Source organism: Phalangium opilio, unplaced genomic scaffold (assembly GCF_054372755.1).
Source record: "Phalangium opilio isolate 3A_F unplaced genomic scaffold, DU_Popi_V2 ptg000031l_1, whole genome shotgun sequence".
NCBI lineage: Eukaryota > Metazoa > Arthropoda > Arachnida > Opiliones > Phalangiidae > Phalangium > Phalangium opilio.
In genome coordinates, this window is record NW_028324158.1 from 7243562 (window position 1) to 7263004 (window position 19443).

The window sequence follows — 19443 nt, forward strand, 5'->3', positions numbered from 1 at the left end:
CAAGAAGCGATATCTAGTTTATTAGGGAGAAGGTATAAGATGCCTAAGTATTCGCGCGCCATAGTCCCAGTCCCCCTTTCAAAATACAAGGGGGGACGTAAAAGGAGGCCGGGCTATTTCGTCTCTCCTCAGTCGGAAAATACGTAATTTTCGTCATTCGCGTCGCCACGCTGACGTGAGTTTTCAAGATCTAATGAGATGCTGGTTGTAATTTGGAGGCGGGGAGTAACTCCGGATCTACGTTTGGACTGGAGATAAAGCTAGAAATGTGGCAAATTTAAACCTTCTCTATAATAAACTAGATATTACTTGCTTGGTTGTACGTAATTCAGGATAATTAGGTCTAAACGCTACAAAGTCGTTTTTATTTCGTTAATTTGAAGGCCTAATTTGAATCTAAGCTCTTAATTCTTCAATAAGTATTCCGTTTTAATATGAAAGCTATTTTTGGTCGTCATTACTGTGAATAAATGACAACTAAATTAAATTAAAAAGGAAATTTTGACGTTTTTCCTCGCCTATTTCTATGTTGATTTCTTATCATGGCATAATCTCGAAAATTTGTAGAATCTTAAGATTTGCCCTTTGATCTCTCTTGCAGCATGTGTCGAACAATTTTAAATATTAAAGTGAAAATGAAACCCACAAATTTTTTCTTTAGCTAGTTAGCTGCTACGTGGTGATTTTTAATAATACATTTTTATTAAGAAAAATAAATAACTTCAATAAATTAATGTTTTAATGATTTGAAAAAAGCGTAATTTATCTGGTTTTATTTAGACTGGAATTGCGATACGTCATATACTTCGGTGTATGGCTTAATTCAGGGTTCATATAACCCTTGAATGTCAGGGGAATAAATTGTTGACTAAAATTCAAGGGAAATTCAAGGAAATTTGTGAGGCTTTACTAATTTTGTCCTGAAGGGGTTGCTACAACTAAAAATCACAAATTCCGTAGCTATTATTCCCAAAAAAACACTCTATCGGTTACTAGGTTTTCTTGGACCTGGAACTGTATGGGAAGAAAATCTGAAAATGTCAGGGAAATATGAGAAAAATATTTGAAAATATCAGGGAAATCGGTTTTCCAAAAGTTGTGTGAAACCATTCTTAACTCGGAACTTCGTGGACAAAATTGGAAGTACACAATTTATAATATATATATAATTAATTATAAATTTGGGACAAGATTTTAACAATTGAAATAATTTAGTGTATTAAAATCGAATGATTCGTCTTAGTGCTTCGAATCGACAGACTCTGAAAATAAATATATAAATTGGTTTTTATTAATTTTAATTTCATTTATTTTCTTCCAGAGATAAATCGAAGGAAACCGGCGGCACACCAGTTATAAAGACCACGTGACCCTTGTTCTATCTTACAGAAGAAGCTAGTATCACTATCTTAAGAAAACGGGCGAATAAGAATATACTAGAAGAAAGGCAGGCGGAGGGCTCGCGACCCCCAAAACACATTCTCCCCGCACTCGCTAGAGCAAATTTCAACTTTGGCGAAAATAAGATTTTTGTTCGTTCGTTCTCTTTTAAAAACAGTCTTCGACTAGGGCTAGACCAGACGTTTAACTTTTTTTGGAAGAAGAAAAGTAGACCCAGTGGGGTGTGGGGAACTTTTAATTCACATCTCCTTAAGACCTGGGACTCTGGGAGAAGTCGGTGTTTCTAAATACCATCGCGGCGTCTTGTGTTTGTGTTGTGTGTTGAGGCATTTCTTAAGCCTCGTACCGCGTGTACTTCAGTTTTCTTTAGTTTTATTTTTTTTTTCTTCTGGTTTTGGTTTTGGATTTTGTTCATTCAACATTCGGTTAAATTTAACATTTTGTCAAAATGAGCGGCGGACACGGTTTTATTCACGAAAGTTTGCAAAGTAGCGTGGACTACCCGGCCTATATTCCGTGGGTTTCTTTATCTACCGAAGTTTCGAGGAACTTGAACAGAGGTTCAATTCGAATTAATCGAAGTAATCAAGTTGAATACACGAAAATCGATGAAGAGGCCGAACGATGCGAAAAGGTTCCGTTATTGCAGGATGAAGGCACTAATTTTGTACCCGAAACCCAACAGCAGAGATCTGGAAGCAGTAAGTTTAAATGATTTATTGATACTACCTTACCTTTATACCTTGCAATATTGCCGTATGTATTTTGTTCGGTAAATTAGAAGATTGTTAATTGAAGTGGATAGACGCTAGAACCCAAACCCCCCAATTTATCCAAGCCTAAAATAACAAAACCTTAACTGAACTAAACCTAACTTAACGCACCATTAATGGTTAATTGAAGTGTATAGAGAGGCTAGAAGACGGTACCCTGAACCCCCCCCCCATTGAACCGAGCCTAAAATAACAATTCCTTAACTGAACTAAACTAACAATGGAGGTCAGGTTGCCATTTATCCTCGATGTCCTGCGAGATTCCCCCATATATTTCACCTGTTAGGTTAAGGTTTCTTCAACCGGAAGTCGGTTTGATGTAACCGTGTTACTGTCAAAGCCATCAGTGACGTCACAATATCTGTAGGGTTATAATTCCTGAGTTGGGGAAAGAATTCACAAGTGTGGCAGGCAAAAAAGTGACTCCATACCCCTAATGTACTCCTTGGTGACATGGTTAGGAGAACCCAACCAAACACCGATACCGCCATCGAACCCAGGATAACCTAACCCTAACTTCACACATCATGAATACTATAGGGGGTCAGGTTGTCGTCTTCCTCCCCCGTTGTTGCCTATAGTCTGCTGCTACGAACCTTCTCGTGACGTCACACCCTCCTGTCTCTTACCTGGGGTTTGGTTACCATATTGGAAGTGGTCAGCTCAGGCTATATACAATTTAGACTACCAATATTGACATCACGTCCTCGTAGCTCCTCCCCTCTCAGTACCACTCTATGGAGCGTATGTTAAAATACTTCAAGTTATAGGCTTCTGTAGTTGCCCATGCTGTGGCTTGTTAAACCGTATTTTTATCTTCGTGCTGGTGGGAGTTGTATCACACAGAACCATTGATGCGTTTAAAAGTATCATTTTGTTACATTTGGGTAAATATAGTTAAACTAGAGAGAGAGTGTCACGGTAGTTTAGTCTCAACACCTCCCTGGTCTTTATATAACTCGTCGTAATAGAAGCACCCAATTTTTAAAAACCCTAGTGATAAGAGAGAGACTATATACATTTTCAAGGCGTTTAATCAAAGTGTCACCCGTAGGGGAATCTCAACCTCTCTGGGCCTTACGATGACGTTTTGACCTTTTCCGGAAGTACATTTAAGAGTAGAGAGAGATAGATATGTCTTTAGTCGTTTGCTTGTTGCGTATAATGTGACTATTTAAGGACCATGCAACCGACTTGATATGGGCGTATGCTTATGTTTTTGATTTTGTTCAGTCAGTGGGAGGGGTACACGTTTTCTACGCTGGCTGGCATTGTCGGGTCATTCGGGGTCAATATTGTTGTTGGAGTTTCGCGCTATCTTTCCGAGACTTTTGGGCAAAAGAGATTTATTACCTTAGGAAAAGTTGGAAGTTTTCTTTTTAAGATAAATTGTGCCGTTAAATATTTTAAAATATCGCCTAGCTTTTTTAGACCACTATACCAGACTTTACGTTCAGACTTTGCTGCTTATAATCGGTTTAAGTCGGAGTTAAAGTGATAATTGTGGCGTATATTGGTTTAATATCTTGGCGTAGTTTGGGTCGATTATCTTGGCGTAGTTTGGGTCGATTATCTTGGCGTAGTTTGGGTCGATTATCTTGGCGTAGTTTGGGTCGATTATCTTGGCGTAGTTTGGGTCGATTATCTTGGCGTAGTTTGGGTCGATTATCTTGGCGTTGATTGGTCCCAATGCTACGAACCATAAATATACGCGATTCTTCGGTTTTCCCAGAATGTCTTAACTGCCAATGGGTTTGCTCTAATCAACCCGTGTACTTTAAGAAATGTGTAGCAATTGCCTGTTGGGTTTAAATTTTGTAGTACCTAGATAAAATAGACCAAGATTTCATTGGAGAATGGAGATTCAAATAGATCAAATCAATTTGCAAAGTTACTAACAATTTTTTATTTCATGTTGATAATAGGATTTTTATTATAAATAACAAGAATAAATAGACCTAGATAATTTGAACTTTGACCTTTTGATACCAAGTTCTTCAATATATTCTTAATAACAACCCCAATCATTTTCTGGTGGTGGTCAGTGTCCGTATAATATGACCTTGACACCCCTAAATTTCCCATACCTTGTTTCATCAACACCCTAGCTTTAGCTTTGTTAGGCGTAATTTTGTGTACAGTTGACTTCAAGCCTTTCCTTTCATGATTCATGGCTAAGTGCCAGTGAATTCAACAGATATTTTGAACTACTTGAGTTCTTGAACCGTATCTGCCCCCTCTCGTAACTATATTATTCGGTTTTACTTCGAGTATCGATTAACAAGAAACCTTGAACCGATGAAGAAAGTATTTGGTGACGATTTCTGTTAAGTGTCACGAACTAAATACAAGTGGCGTGTGAATATACTGTAAGAATTGTTTCTATTGCATTATCCTTTTTTTTTTTACTTTGGTGTTGCAAGTGCATTTGAGAACGTAGAGAACCGTGAGGCGGATTAGTATATAATTCTAAAGAAAGTAGTTTTTTCTGAAGTGTAGTTTATCTTTGGGAACTTGTTAAGCTGAAAAAACTTAACTGTTGTTGACTTAAGCTCAAGCAACATCACGAGTTCAAGGTATGTTTTTCAGTTAATTCAGGGAGTCCTATAATTCCTATAAAATCCTTTATTTTTGAACCTGTCCTATATTATCCTATAATTTCATGAAAGATCCTATAATATCCTATATTTTTGTCTTTAAAGGAAGTTTTCGTATAGTTAGCATCAAATTTATCAAAATATTCCTTTTTTATCGAGATCACATTTGACTAGACACTGAAATTACGGTTTTTCTTATATTATATTTTAAGTTCATCTGAATTTTCAAAGTAGGATCCAATTTGTTATATTTTGAGATTTTTCTACTTAGTTTAAGCCAAAAAAGTATTATATATTAGCATTTTTATTCCTATATTTTCCTATAAAATATATTTATTTTTTCTCCTATAAAATCCTATATAATTCCAGAAAACAATTCCCTATTTTTCCTATGAGGAGTTTAAATTTTGACCTGGGCTAACTGTTAATGAATTTTTTCATGGTTATTCGATGTTTATTTTTATAAATTATGCTAGTGCAAGCTAGTTCAAAGGTCACCGCTACTGCGTATCAGTTTTCTTGAACTTGCGTTTGGTATCACACTATAGAAATCGTGAATTTTCATTTAATCTAAAAAACATTAAAGGTTTTACGATTAAGTTGACGATAAACGGACTAACGACCGAAATCCGCTGACGTTTCAGATTAACAGTATTAGCACGTGTTTAAAACAGTCCACGTGATTTCACACTTATCACCCAGAGAAAATGTAAACCCTATGCTATATTTAAACCAAGTCCTATATATCGAATTTCAATTTAAGATTTAGCAGTGTATATGTCGAATGGAATTATCTCCGTTGAACCTGCATACGCATTCGTTTCAAACTTGAAATTACTATATTGAATTCAACCTTAGAAGTAATATCAATATTATCGTATGCAAATTTAGTTTATTCGCTTTTAAAAATGGTAAAATAGGCTTGACTCTAATCTTGATGTTAAGCTCACCAAAATATTTGAGCTGAAGTTTTAAACACTTTCAAAGTTGAGAAGTTAGGCCTAACACATTCCAACATTTTCTTTTCGTTCCTTTCGTTGATTGGTTGAAACTTAAGCCAATTAGATCACCGGTTGTTGGATTTGCTGGAAAATTCGGTGTAAAAGTGGTCGAATTTGTCTGGAATTTTAGGCCTAGCTTTGCGACTTTGAAAAAAATCTTATAATTATTATTATTGGCAAAGTTAAATTTAACACGTTCCACCATTTTGTTTTCGTTCCCGTCGTTCATTGGTTGGAACTTAGGCCAATTAGATCACCGGTTGTTGGATTTGCAGGAAAATTCAGTGTAGAAGTGGTCGAATTTGTTTGAAATTTTAGGCCAAACTTTGAAAAAGATCTTATAATAATTATTATTATTGGGAAGGTTTATTAACGACTTTTTCAGTCTTATTTATTATTCAAATTTGAAGAAAATCATCTTTGAAACTTTATATATTTCTGGGCATTAAGCCTAATGCCTGAACCCAGTTGTCTCAGTTCGTTAAGCCTAAAATTAAATGTGTGTCTTTGATTACATTACGCGGGGTTTTCACCCATGAAAAAGCTAAGCATATCTAAAATGGAATTAAACAAATTTGATCTAGATATAAAGGGTTTGCCTTATAAAAGTGTCACAGTTGGGTTATCAGTTTTTAACCCATAGTGGTCCCAATATGTCTCGACTCATTTCCGAAATCGGAAATCAAAAAAGCTGATATTTAAGTATCTCCGCTTATTGAATAAACAAAAAAAAATTCCCTATCATTTTAGTAAAGTTTGACTTACTCTCCAATATCAAAAATCCAATTTGTCATAAAAAAAACCAAAAACAATTTCAATATTTTTAAATTTATTTATCTCTAAATTTAATTTCTATATTTGATCTATTTTTATATATAAATATTAGCAAAATCCACGTTCTTCGTATTATCAGAAGGGCATAATTGAAGAAGGATGACACTCTGTATCCTCTTATTCAATATTTTTAAAATTATTTATCTTTTCATTTAATTGCTATATTTGATTTAGTTATATCAGAAGGTGATAATAGAAGAATGATGACACTCGGTATCCTCTTAACACTTTAGTTATGTAACATGATTCTTCCCATCCAGGCTCATGCACCTTTTTGTTTGCTCTCCTGCTCCACAAACTTAATTAAGATGGGCATCGCACCGTGCTAGGGTAAATTCTATAACTGTTTGGTGTACTAAATAGTCAGCAATCATCCCACAAACCTTGATTGTCTTGACGTGGAACAAAAACGCACAAGCGCATGCATGCGCCTTGGCAAATAGTTAAGCGGTTTAGTAAGATTGCTCCAAATGTTCTGATGTTGGGAAGAATCATGTTGCAATTACCCTAGCGTTTTGTGAAGAATGCTGATAACTCTCATACTCCACGTGTAGAAATTATGTAGAAATGTAAAATGGTGTTGGGAAGAATCATGTTACAGTACTACACTTCTCTCGAAGAGAATTATTATATACTTCATGTTATATGAACGAATGAATGAATGAATGAATGAGACTGTATTGAATTCCGGGCGTTCACCTAAGGATGAATAAAAAAATCACCCCAATTTTCAATGTTACATCATAAAAATATTTTAAACTGATTACAATGCACATATGAACCACCACGCCTTTCTATAAAAATATTTCCCGGTGATGCCTGGAATTCTAGTTTTTTGGCGGTATGGAGGATGGCAAAGGCATCTTGAGCATCTTTACGAATGTAAATATCAACAACATAATCCCCTAAACTAGTGTTTTCTAGATCATCCCCCCCCCTTCGGATATGTGTTCCGTTTATGAAAGTAAAAACAATACGGCCCAAAGGCTGGCTATTGCGCCTTAGATCTTTAACTTTTATTTAAGTTCTCCCGAGGCTTTACCTTTCATTATATTAGTTTTATTTCGATTAATAATCTCTGCGTGGAATTCGAACCTCAATTAGGATGTGTGTAAAAAACGCATTGCGTCTCACACCCAAATTTAGTCCAGTATTTGAAGTATAAGAAATGTAATATTGATAAGTATGACTATTTATTGTAATACTTTTAAGATATCTCCAAGAAGCAATGTCTAGTTTACTAGGAAGAAGTGTATAAATTCGCCATATTTCTATAGCTTTATCTCCAGTCCAAACGTAGGTCCGGAGTTAATCCCCGCCTCTAAGTTACAACCAGCATCTCATTGGTTCTTGAAAACGTATTTTCCGACTGAGGAGAGGCTATGAAATAGCCCAGCCTCCTTTTACGTCCCCCCTTGTACTTTGAAAGGGGGACTGGGACTATGGCACGCGAATACTTAGGCATCTTATACCTTCTCCCTAGTAAACTAGTATCGCTTATTGATATCTTTAATTAAGGCTATGATAATCTCAATAAGCTTGGGCAGAAGTTTATATATGGGTTGGCTGTAAGGTATATTTACTATGAGCAAGCGTAGGTGAGTCACATGACGATGTATTTTGTGGACTTGTCGTAGCAGAGCTGAACTGAATGAAACAGTAGTAACTCAAACAATTGACTACGTATAAAAAGGTGACGTAAGTCTTACGGCGTTATATGCATGCAGTTCTAGAAAAAACGCGTGGTTTGACATTGGTGAAACTCGACTACTGAACACCCACTTGTAAAAGTAATGGTAGGACTATGCGTGTGAAATATGTATGCAAAATCAGTACTAGTTTGTGTGAAACGCTGAACATGGCAGTGCCCCTTTTTTCTGTAGATTCAACTTAAATTATGAGTGAAACGTTATCACTTATAAGGAAAGGTACTGTAACAAGTATCATACGTTTATAAGATATGTGTCCATAAGTATGACACTTCCAATACTTCGTAATGATAGAGACTTACAGCTCGAGCTATAGTTCGTGAACGACATACGAGAATTGAAGTCCTACACTCGGTGGTTAATTTTGCAACACTTCCATCTTCCTATTTAGTCTGTACTAAGCCTTTGACAGCGCCTCTCCAGGCGTCGCTTTACGAGAAACTGTGACAAACTTCAGTTTGTAACCAGTGACAAACTTATGGAACATCTTGTGAACTTAATCTAATATTAATATGATATTGAAAAAAAAAATCCCAGAAATGTGTGTGTCAGGTCTAGTGATCTTACAGTTTGACAGACAGATTATTTCGCTAGCACCTATGACCCAGTAATGTCTGATTTGCATTTTTTACCGCAAGGTTAAACTTTGCATATACGATACTTTTATTTCGGAATAACGAAACTGCCGTTCTAGTTGTCTACAGCCCTAGGGCCTCTCTGTTACAAGTGTTACGTAAGACTCGATCGGGCTTCTCTAATTAACCAAATTAAATTCATTCTTAGTGATTTTTAACTCGCGTCAACATCTCAACTTATATCCAGGATAGACCAAGGATGATCCGTAATCTGACAGAAATCGGTGCTGTAACAGTGGTACAACTCAGGTCGGGTGGGACTTCAAAATATGGGGGAGAAATAGTCGGACTCAATTGTAATTGGTTCGTCTGTAGCACTTCTTAGCCCATTACCATTGAGTCCGACAATTCCTCCCCCATATTTTGGCGTCCCACCCGACCTAAGCTGTGCCACAGTTAGCGCGCTGATTTTTGTCAGAATACAGGATCCTCTTCCTTGGTTCGTCTGTAGCCTTTCTTAGCCAATTACCATGAGTCCGACTATTCCTCCCCCATAGCGCGCCACAGTTAGCGCGCTGATTTTTGTCAGAATACAGGATCCTCTTCCTATCATCCTTGGACAGACAACATGATTTTCTTATGACATAACATTAATTGGTATGTGGACAACAAAGAAGTAAATTGGACTGGTAACTTTGAAGCCTTATCTAACGTCTTTGCTTCCATATACCCGTCAATGTTCCGTCTTAGCAGACAATGCCACGCCCCTCTCTTTTTAAAAATGTCTGGTTAATGTTTAAAAAAAAAACCGAAATCACCATGCAAGTTCTTCTATTTGTTTAATTTCTTTTCTTCACTCTCACTTTAAATTTTTATCGACTGTTATGCCTAGTGAGATAATGATGGGTACTTAAAAAGAAAATGGGCGGTGTAATTAAAATTCAAATCACGTTGAAATTGAAACATAAATTAGCCTTTGAAGTATCTGAAAATTGACGCCCTCAAACGTGAGTGTTTAGTTTAGAAGCGCCAGTTGGTCTGCCTCAAAAATTTGCATTAATCTAAAATTAACTTTTGTTTTTGGGATATTAAAATTTTAGCGCACCTTGTAATTAGTAAACACACAACACTTCATAAAGAATTTAAAGATAAGATTTTAACTGACTTGAGAGAGGGGCTAGTGAAATTTCCCTCCCCCTCCGTTTCTTAACTTTAACCTTGCTTCAGTGTTGCCAGTAATTGCTGAGAGCATCTCCTCTCCTGCATGTTTGGAACTGAATCGAGTTCAGAATTCTACAAGCATTTCAGTCTAGCTGTTGAATTTGACTCGCAAATGCAGACTGGAAACACTTGTCTGAACATTATCTGTAATGAATGTTGGAGCTTATTTTGACCTTTATCGGGTAGTTGACTAGTTTCTCTAACTTTCTCTAATGAGCGAGTGAAACTGGTTTGTAATTGGTTCCTAGCGCATGACGTCAGACGTCTCTTCATACGTCACAAGGCAGTTCAGTCCGGAATTGAAAATGATGTTTAAAACAACGTGTTTATAAATTTCGAACATAATTTATTTCGTAATTTTCTTATTTATGAAGAGATTTTGGGTGAAACTGTAATTTTTAATTTTTCCATGACATATGCTGATGCTCCAAATTCATGTTAAGAAAAAATCATAAATTACGCAATATCTTGATCTTTTTTCCTTTAAATATAAAAAACAAAATAAATTAATCACAAATCAATATTTTATCCTCAAATTTCACTCTCCCTTTTAATTACTGAAGCGTAATTAGTAATATCAGTTATAACGATAACACCGTCCGTTATTAGGTCATTAGTTCTTTTTCGAAAAATTCAAGAAAGAAAATCAACTTAAAGAAAAAATATATATTTTCCTATATATATATGAAATGAAAACACTATATCGTTATTGAAATTGACCCTCTGGCGCCATGCGTACGGTTTTTTGATATTTCAAGGGCGTTTTTAATATTTTGATTTAAAATCGCGCGTCTGAGAGACGTTTTACCGAGGGGTAGGACATTAGCGTACAAATTGAAATTTTGATTTCAGTTGGCACTTGTTAAATTTTCTCCAATTTGATTTAATGTAGGAAGAGTTAATTAATTAATTTTATGACAGCAGACGACGTTAATAATCCATTATCGTCGAATTTTACTAAAGTTATTACTGTTTTTGCTAATTGGCCAGACTTTAGAAGGTTATAATTAATCGGCAGCTTGTTATGATGTGGGTAGTGAGAAGAGAATGTGTCAAATGATAATTAATTAACGATTTAGTCTGTTTGCCTAGTAATTAGGCCCGCATGATGTGACAGATCTTTGTTTTTAAAATTTTTAGGTAAAATCTCTGAGCTTTTCGGGTGTCAGGTCATATCAACAAAGGCCTACAGCTCTGTAGAATTAGTGAAATTGTCTTTGTTGAACTTGATAAAGACTCGAAAATATAAGGGTATAGAAACCAGAAATTATCGGCGAAAATGCCTGAAAATTTCATGGAAATCGGTTTTCCAAACGATGTATGAGCCCTGCAACTGTAAAATTATTGTTTTACACGAGGAGTTAGTCATTTGAATAATCAGGTGTACAAATCCATAGAAATCCATTACTTGATTTCTAGGATTCTTGAAAATCATCAGTAATCTAAATCATTCTTGTGGGTAATCAAAGGAAATCTCCGATAATCACTGGAAATCACGTGAAATCTTGAGAAAATCATAGAAATAATCACATGATTTACTAGTAATCTTTTGTAATCACCTCGATAATCACTCATTTCGTGAAAAAATCAACCGTAATTAATCGAGAAATTCGAAAATTCAAAAATAAAAATCATAATCAGTTGAAATAGAAATAATGACTGTATTCATCGAAATTTACAAAGAATCCAGTGGTAATCACGGCATTCACCAATAAATCACCGGAATTCATTGGAATTAAAACAAGAATCGCAACTAATCTTCGGCAATAACTGGAAATCAGTGTAAAGATTATGGAAATCACTTAAAATAATCGTAATCACAGAAATCAAGGAATTAGTTCAGTGATCATCGGAATTCAACATAAAATTTCAGAAATCAGTAATCAGGTGTACAAAATTTTTGCGAATGGCTAGCCCCTCGGTTTTACACTTCGAAGCGATTATTTGAGACTTACTTGAACAATCATTGGCTTATGACGAGGCGAGACATGATAGAAAATATTGGTTAAATATTGCATCAGATTGATTGAGATTCTATAATGCCTTTTGAAGGTCGTCAGACTACAAGGCTCTTTGCCGCCTTACGGCTTTAAGAAAAGGACCAGTCAGTACGCGTCGGGAACTTTGAAATATTACGCAAAAATTAGGGCTTTCTTGTTAATAAATAATTGATCCCAGGAGGAGGGAGAAGGGTGGTTATTAAATTTGAATTTAAAATTTTTCGCAACGTAAAGATCTAAGATTTATAATTGCTTCAAGAAATAAAATTTAGAAAAAAAATCATCATGTTTTAATCATGTCAGGATTTTTAAGATGTAAAACCTTGGCTCATATTTTATTATATATGGGTTTAAACACGAATAAGACACGTGATTGTCTAGAAAATGAAGATCGTGATTATAATTTGTGTATCGTACTTGTTTGAGAGACAAATGACAATGTCAAGGTTGTAATGTAAGTCTCTTGTTTTTTGTCCTCTTGTTTTAAGATAAGGTAGAATTAGACACTTTTTAGTCATGTTAGCTCGTGATATTTTTGATATTAAATCGTAGATAAGAAACTGAACTGAACTGAACCGAACCAACTACTTTAGAATTTTCGATATTGGTATATTCTTGAATTCGTATTACTTGGATCGTGATATCACTGCTAATATTAAATCGTTGATAGGAAACTGAACTGAATTGAACGGAACCAACGGCCTTTAGCATTTTCGATATTGGTATATTCTTAAATTTGTATTACTTAGCTCGTGATATCACTAATATAAAATCGTAGATAAGAAAAAGAACTGAACCGAACCACCGCCTTTAGCATTTTCGATATTGGTATATACATGCATACTAAAAAATTTTTTATGGAAAACCATTATAAATAATTGATATCTCAAATTAGAAATATTGTATCCATATACAATATTTGCATCAATGTATATATAGCTATTAATTTTTCAGAGAGCCCCTTATAAACATTTAAACTCTAAAGAGCTCTTGTTTAGGGTAAAATTTTAACTTGTTTACTTATCAAATAGTGATAATTAGTTTAGTGAAATTTTTTTGATAGTTAATGGAAATGTGATATACATTATAAATTAGAAATTAAGTTCTCTTATTGGATCAAACTTACGATTTAGGCTTATGTGCTAAGCAGACGCTGTTAATGTATAGAATGCTATTGGACGATCAGTACCAACCAACTGACTGACGTAATGCGTCAACTTAATTGCTTCTTATAACGCTCATTAAGATTCATTATTTTATTTGCTCATTCAAATTGAAAACAAAAAAATTCTAGGGTGACCCTTTGACTAACGAAATTATACCATAAGTTTGTCACTAGTTACAAACTGGAGCTTGTCATGAAGTGGTTGAAGTAGGTCATAGATTCGAGGTAAAGCGACGCTTGGTGAGGCGCTGTCAAAGGCTTAGTACAGACTAAATAGGACTAGATGGAAGTCCTGCAAAATTAACCACCGAGTGTAGGACTTCAATTCTCGCTTGTCGTTCTCGAACTAGTTATCTCGAGCTGTAAGTCTCAAGCATTACGAAGTTTGGGAAGTGCATGTCATACTTATGGAAGGAGCATATCTTAAAAACTTAGCTGTACATATAGGTGAGGTTGTTAGGATCATATCTTTGATGAGGTCTCGTGAAAACAACCTAACCTAATTTATGAAAGCGTTAATACAGCGTGAAGGCACGCGTGCAAAAGACACAACAAACTTGATACTTCAAGAAAAAAAACTCTAAAAACTGAAATGAAAAATAAGAAAAGGGAAAAATGCAAAGACCAAAATCCCTGGAAAAGTTTCTCTCCTTTTATATTATTTATGCAAATTAGTTTCTCCTCGGAATTGATTTTTTTTCCTTCCCTTTTGCCATTTTCTTCTCTCTCTACCTCTTACAACTTGGAGAAACTGTTTCTCGCGTTTCTAGGAGAGATATATTCTTGCTAATATTCTTTAGTGGTTTAAGCCTAAAAGAAAAGGAAGGATTTTGGAAAACATACTTGACCCTTTTCCTCCTAAAAAAAGTTCTTTTCTCGGTTTCTACTCTCTCTAAATTCTCTCTCTCACTTTTGCTCCCAACGTTATTTAAAACCCATCATTTGAAGTAAAGAGCTGAAGAGATTAGACCTTACCTCTTAATTTTCTACTAAATAAATAGGCCAAAATGTATTTCGATTATGTTAGAGTCATAATAGGCTAAATTATATTTACAAACTTTTCATTTGCATAAAGGTCTAGCAGAAATTAAGGGTGATGTTCCTTGGGCTATTTTGAAGCCAAAGAGAGTAGGAATATAATTTTTAGGTCTTCCCTGTTCATTTTCTGTTAAATAAATAGGCCAAAATATATTTCATTTATTGTAAAGTCATAATAGGCCAAATGATATTTACAAGCTTCTTATTTGCATAAAGACAAGTCTATCACTAAAAATTAAGGATGATGTTCTTTGGGCCCATTTAGAGTCGAAATTGTTCTACGACATTTTTCCCTATAGCCACTGTTTTCGAGTTATGATTGGATTGTGTTTTAGGGATGACCCCTTAATTAAATCAGAAATCATTGTATAAATCAGTTTCTTAATTAAACTTAAGGGGGCATCCGTAAAATACTCTGGACAATCAATCTTAACTCTAAAACAGTGTCCCTTGTCGCAAAATGGAGATAAAAGTTACATTTTCGGCTCAAAATTAATTTCCCAAGGAACATCCCCCTTAGTTTATGCTAAACTTATCAGAAACAAATAGGCATTAGACACCTGTAAAATGTAAGATTTAAAATCAAATATCCATCATATATGACAAGCTAACCTAAAAGCAATTAAATATCACAATTCAGAAACAAAACCAATTCTACTCTTAAGTTATGGATATCGTTTAATTCGACACCCCTTTACCTTGAGCTGAAATTGGTAAATACAGTATTTAAGTCGGTGCTGGTGGTGGTGGTTTTAACCTACAATAATTTTGGCGGGTCGGCTAATGAAGTCTAGTTTAACCCCTTTATCCCGATGTATGTACGTGTTGTGTTTAGCTAATTTTTTTTCTTCTTCTTCTAGTTTCTTAAAGTATGAGCTTGTAAAAGCTTAACGTTGCATGTTTAATATCCATTTAATCTGGCATGTTTTCGACACATTATTCTTATCCTTTGGGAAGGGGGTGCGTGTGTATTTTAGTCCAGCCTTTATCGACCCTACTTTTTCTTATGTATTGTTTTTCGAATCACGTTAATTAGAACTTGCTTTAAAGGGGTAGTGGAATCTCTAATATTTTTAATATCAGGGATAGATTTAATTTTAGAAGTAGGAATGGAGAACAGAGTAATATCTGGGCGCGCGTCAAAGTCCCGGACCCCCTTCCACGGGACGGGGGGTATAAAAGGAGGGGCGGGGTAATAGCGACAGAGGTAAAAAGGAATTACGTATTTTTCGCCGTCCCCGTCAGCAACGTTTTCAAAACGTAGTTTAAGTGAGCCAATAAGGTAATTTAAAGTTTTCGTTACGTGTTGGAGAGAGGGGCTCTCTACTGGGCTATGAGTCGGACTGAAGTCTCCATTCCTACTTCTAAAATTAAATCTATCCCTGTTAATAGTAAAGATTGAGTTATGATGACAGCAAAAATGTGTACAGGGTGCTAAATAAAAAGGGTACGTGTCTGTTTGTTATGTAAGTTTAAAGTATTAAGTTTCCAAAATTTGTTTTATATCAGATATAATTTTAAATTTTTATAATTTACTTGAAACTTCGTTCAATATCTTGAAGGCAAGATTCAGATTATTTCAAAATGTTTGATTGCTAACTTCACCTGGGATCTTAAAACAAAAACTCATTTATTTGTTATGTTAGAAAAGAAAACCCGACGTATAGATTGGTTAGTTTATAAAGGCTTCTGATTTAGTTCTAGGTCTGCTCTTATCTATGGAAAACAACAGACGCGATCTCTTGGTTATTATACATAGAAAAAGAAAATAACATGCAAATTATATGCGAAAAACCCGATGCTCTGAAGATAAACTGTTCCGAATTTAGAATGCAGTGGAGTGGAATTGTGCGATAGATTTATGTTTTGTTTCTTGCTGGAAGATTTAGAATACGTATGTTTATTTCAGTCTAGTTGTTAAGGCAAGACTAGATTCTAAAAATATTATCATATGATATATTTATTGTAGAATTTTTAAATTAATTCTTAAATAATTGTTTTCCAACTTTTGCTAAATATTTGTTAGTAGATTGAGGATTTTTTTACTAATGAATTGTGAATGAGGTGTAAAAAAGGTTGCACAATATGTGTGAAAACATGGCGCGAGATATAGAGCGTGCCACGTAAGTTTTGTTAACAAGAAGGCAGGGCGTTTCGCGATTGGTCGGAGGTGCAAATTTAAGAACCAATGAGATGCTGCTTGTAATTTAGAGCCGGGGATTAACTCCGGACCTACGTTTGGACTGGAGATAAATAAAGCTGGAAATGTGGCGAATTTATACTAATAAACTAGATATCACTTCTTAGACAGAATCAAGCTTTTCTGTTTATAATTCTGCGATTAAGTCTTGGACCATACTAGGAAAAACATATTGGGTATAAATACATCATTATCAACCAACCAACTTATACAAACCTGAAAACTTAACTGGCGGTGTCATCAAAACCCCAAAACTTCTAAATACTTTAGAAACCATATATTACTGTTTTGGTAATTTTGTCACTTTCCAAATTGCATTTTCCTCTTTGAAAACTTGAGAGTTGTTTTGACTGTACGTCGAAATCCTTAGACCGCCGCGTATGGCTCCAAAAGCCATAGCAGCTATAGCTCTGTTATGGCGGCGAAAATCAGTTCGAGTTAAAGCCGCGTGTTTCCAATAACCTTTCATCTTGAAACAAATAGCTTTATAGATTGAAGGAGACGGGCAGAAGCGTGAAATTGCCCAACATCCTATATACGTAAACTCGAGTGCGGAGCCGCCCAAAATTTGTGGGGAGAAATTTATCGATAATCCGTTTTCAGGAAAATCCGCGAAACCTTCGGTGGTGGCTGGAGATCTCTCTAAAAGCGCGCCAACTCTTCCTATCCAAGAGTTGCATGGTTGCACGCGCCACGAGTTGAGAACCTACGCAATTAAGGGCAAAAGTGGGGTAATTTCAATACCTTTTGTTTCGCAGTTTCGCGGTTTTTACAATAGATGGGGAATGGAGGGGAGGTAATGTTAATACAGTAGTGTATATATATTTATACTTGGGATCTTTTAGAGGCCTTAGACACCGTTCTAATATGTGATTGAAGGTAAGGGGAAGGGCCTAAAACGTTGTAAAACTACCCGTTCTTTCATCCTCGCGTTTCATTGGCTATTCACCTTGGGTTTACTCCTTCATACAACGCAAAAAAAAAACTTCTTTACATTCAGGTTTGGCTCTGTTACGTATAGCCAATTAATGTAACTTTGCTTCTAAGTTCAATTACATTTGGTGTGACGTCATAGGTGACGTTTTTTCATCTCCTCCCCTTTAGTTCAAGTAGAAAGGCTAAGAAAATGGCAAGTTAAAAATTCCAAGTAGATTAAATCTAAGTATTCCAGGCTAATACCATTAGAAATGCATACAGGTAATTGGAATGATTCTGTAGAAATTTTCTCGCCGTATTCCAAGGATTCTAGGCGGATTTGTGTGTCGAGCTAGACTAATTATTATGAAGAACATTCAAATCATACCTTGAAAACAGTGGCGCGGACGCCAAAATGGAGATTGAAGTTACATTACTGACTCAAAATCGTGCACCCAAAGATTATCCCCCTTAATTTATGCCAGACTTATCGAAAAGACCCTGTATACTTTTGATTGAGATGCGGCATTATCTTCCTGTATTAAATGATTAGAAAAGTAGAGACAACCTGCAGCCTATATTTTTTACTTCAACTTAATAGACTTCTTTAACTATGTAAATTGAACTAATGTAATAAGCGGACATCAGTTTTTAATCTTGAAGTATATCGCTGCAGAGTAGCTCGCGTACCTCGTGTCATAAGATGGAATTTTTAAGTTGCCTCTTATCAGATGAAAAACTCCGAGAATATCTTTGGGAACAATAGAGGAACTTCTTCTGGTAAAATTAGGCTGTTGGACAGGAGAGCCTCATTTATTCCCTTCACAAAGATGCGATCCGCGCTCGATCTCGCCTATAAAGAATTATTCTCTTCTTCTTCGAAGCCTTGGACGAAATAATTTGGAACTCTTCGTTTATAATCGTTTGAAGTGACAAGAAGGGGATAATGGAAGAAGGGTGACACTCTGTATCCTCTTAAGACTTCAGTTATGTAATTCATGATTCTTCCCAGGCGAGGGATCCCTTTTTGTTTGCTCTCCTACGCATTAAACTTAAGATGGGTGAATTCTGTAACTGTTTGGTACTAAATCCCCAGCAATCAACCCACAAACTGAGTCTTGACGTGGGACAAAAACGCACAAACGCATGAATGCGCCTTGGCAAATAGTTAAGCGCTAATAGATATAGTAATGACGAGGGAACTATTTATCGCGTATGTGATTCTTTTTAGTAATCTTGCTATAATAATTGTAAAATGATGTTGTGAAGAATCACGTTACAAATACCCCGCTTTGTGCTGGAACACTTCTCTCGAAGAGAAGTATTATATACTTCTAATCTTACCTATCACCTCTGTGGAGAGCGGGTGCTGTACAACCACATTGAATATTTTGACATCCAATAGCTAAACCTCACTTGTCACCAACAGAACCTCGTGCAGGAGAGGTCTACTTTGAGGAATATACATGAAACTGCGTATCAACAGGGATAGATTTAATTTTAGAAGTAGGAATGGAGAACAGTAATCTGGGCGCGCGTCAAAGTCCCGAACCCCCTTCCACGGGACGGAGGGGTATGAAAGAAGAGGCGGTTCATAGCGACAGAGGTATAAAGGAATTACGTATTTTTCGCCGTCCACGTCAGCAACGTCATCAAACCGTAATATTAGTGAGCCAATAAGATAATTTAAACATTTCGTACGTGTTGGAGGGAGGGGCTCTATACTGGGCTATGAGTCGGACTGGAGTAAATGCTAAAATTAAATCTATCCCTGGTATCATTATAACTTTGGCCTGGTTTCAAGAAATAATTTAATCCACCTTGACTCCTCGTTGTATACCCTCTTTAATGATATTTGGTTAAGCAAATATCGGTTTCAAACTCAAGGAAGAACTCTTCAACAATATTCAATTTGTTGGAATTTCTTTTACATTGTCAACCTGCTCTTCTAAGATTCTTGCCTTTGATTGTTATGTTTCCGAGACATCGATAGCTTTTTAGTTATTTCCTCCAC

General features: G+C 35.6%; 1 protein-coding gene across 1 annotated transcript in view; it reads left to right on the top strand.

The window, feature by feature from the left end:
* Positions 1 to 1343: 1343 nt before the first annotated feature.
* The window catches only part of LOC149690354 (sodium-coupled neutral amino acid transporter 7-like), a 65527-nt gene continuing 47427 nt past the window's right edge, over positions 1344 to 19443 (top strand). The window contains exon 1 of the mRNA XM_089869882.1: positions 1344 to 2102. Coding sequence (XP_089726008.1) covers positions 1850 to 2102 — 253 coding nt within the window. The 5' untranslated portion in view covers positions 1344 to 1849. The remainder of the gene's footprint in view (positions 2103 to 19443) is intronic.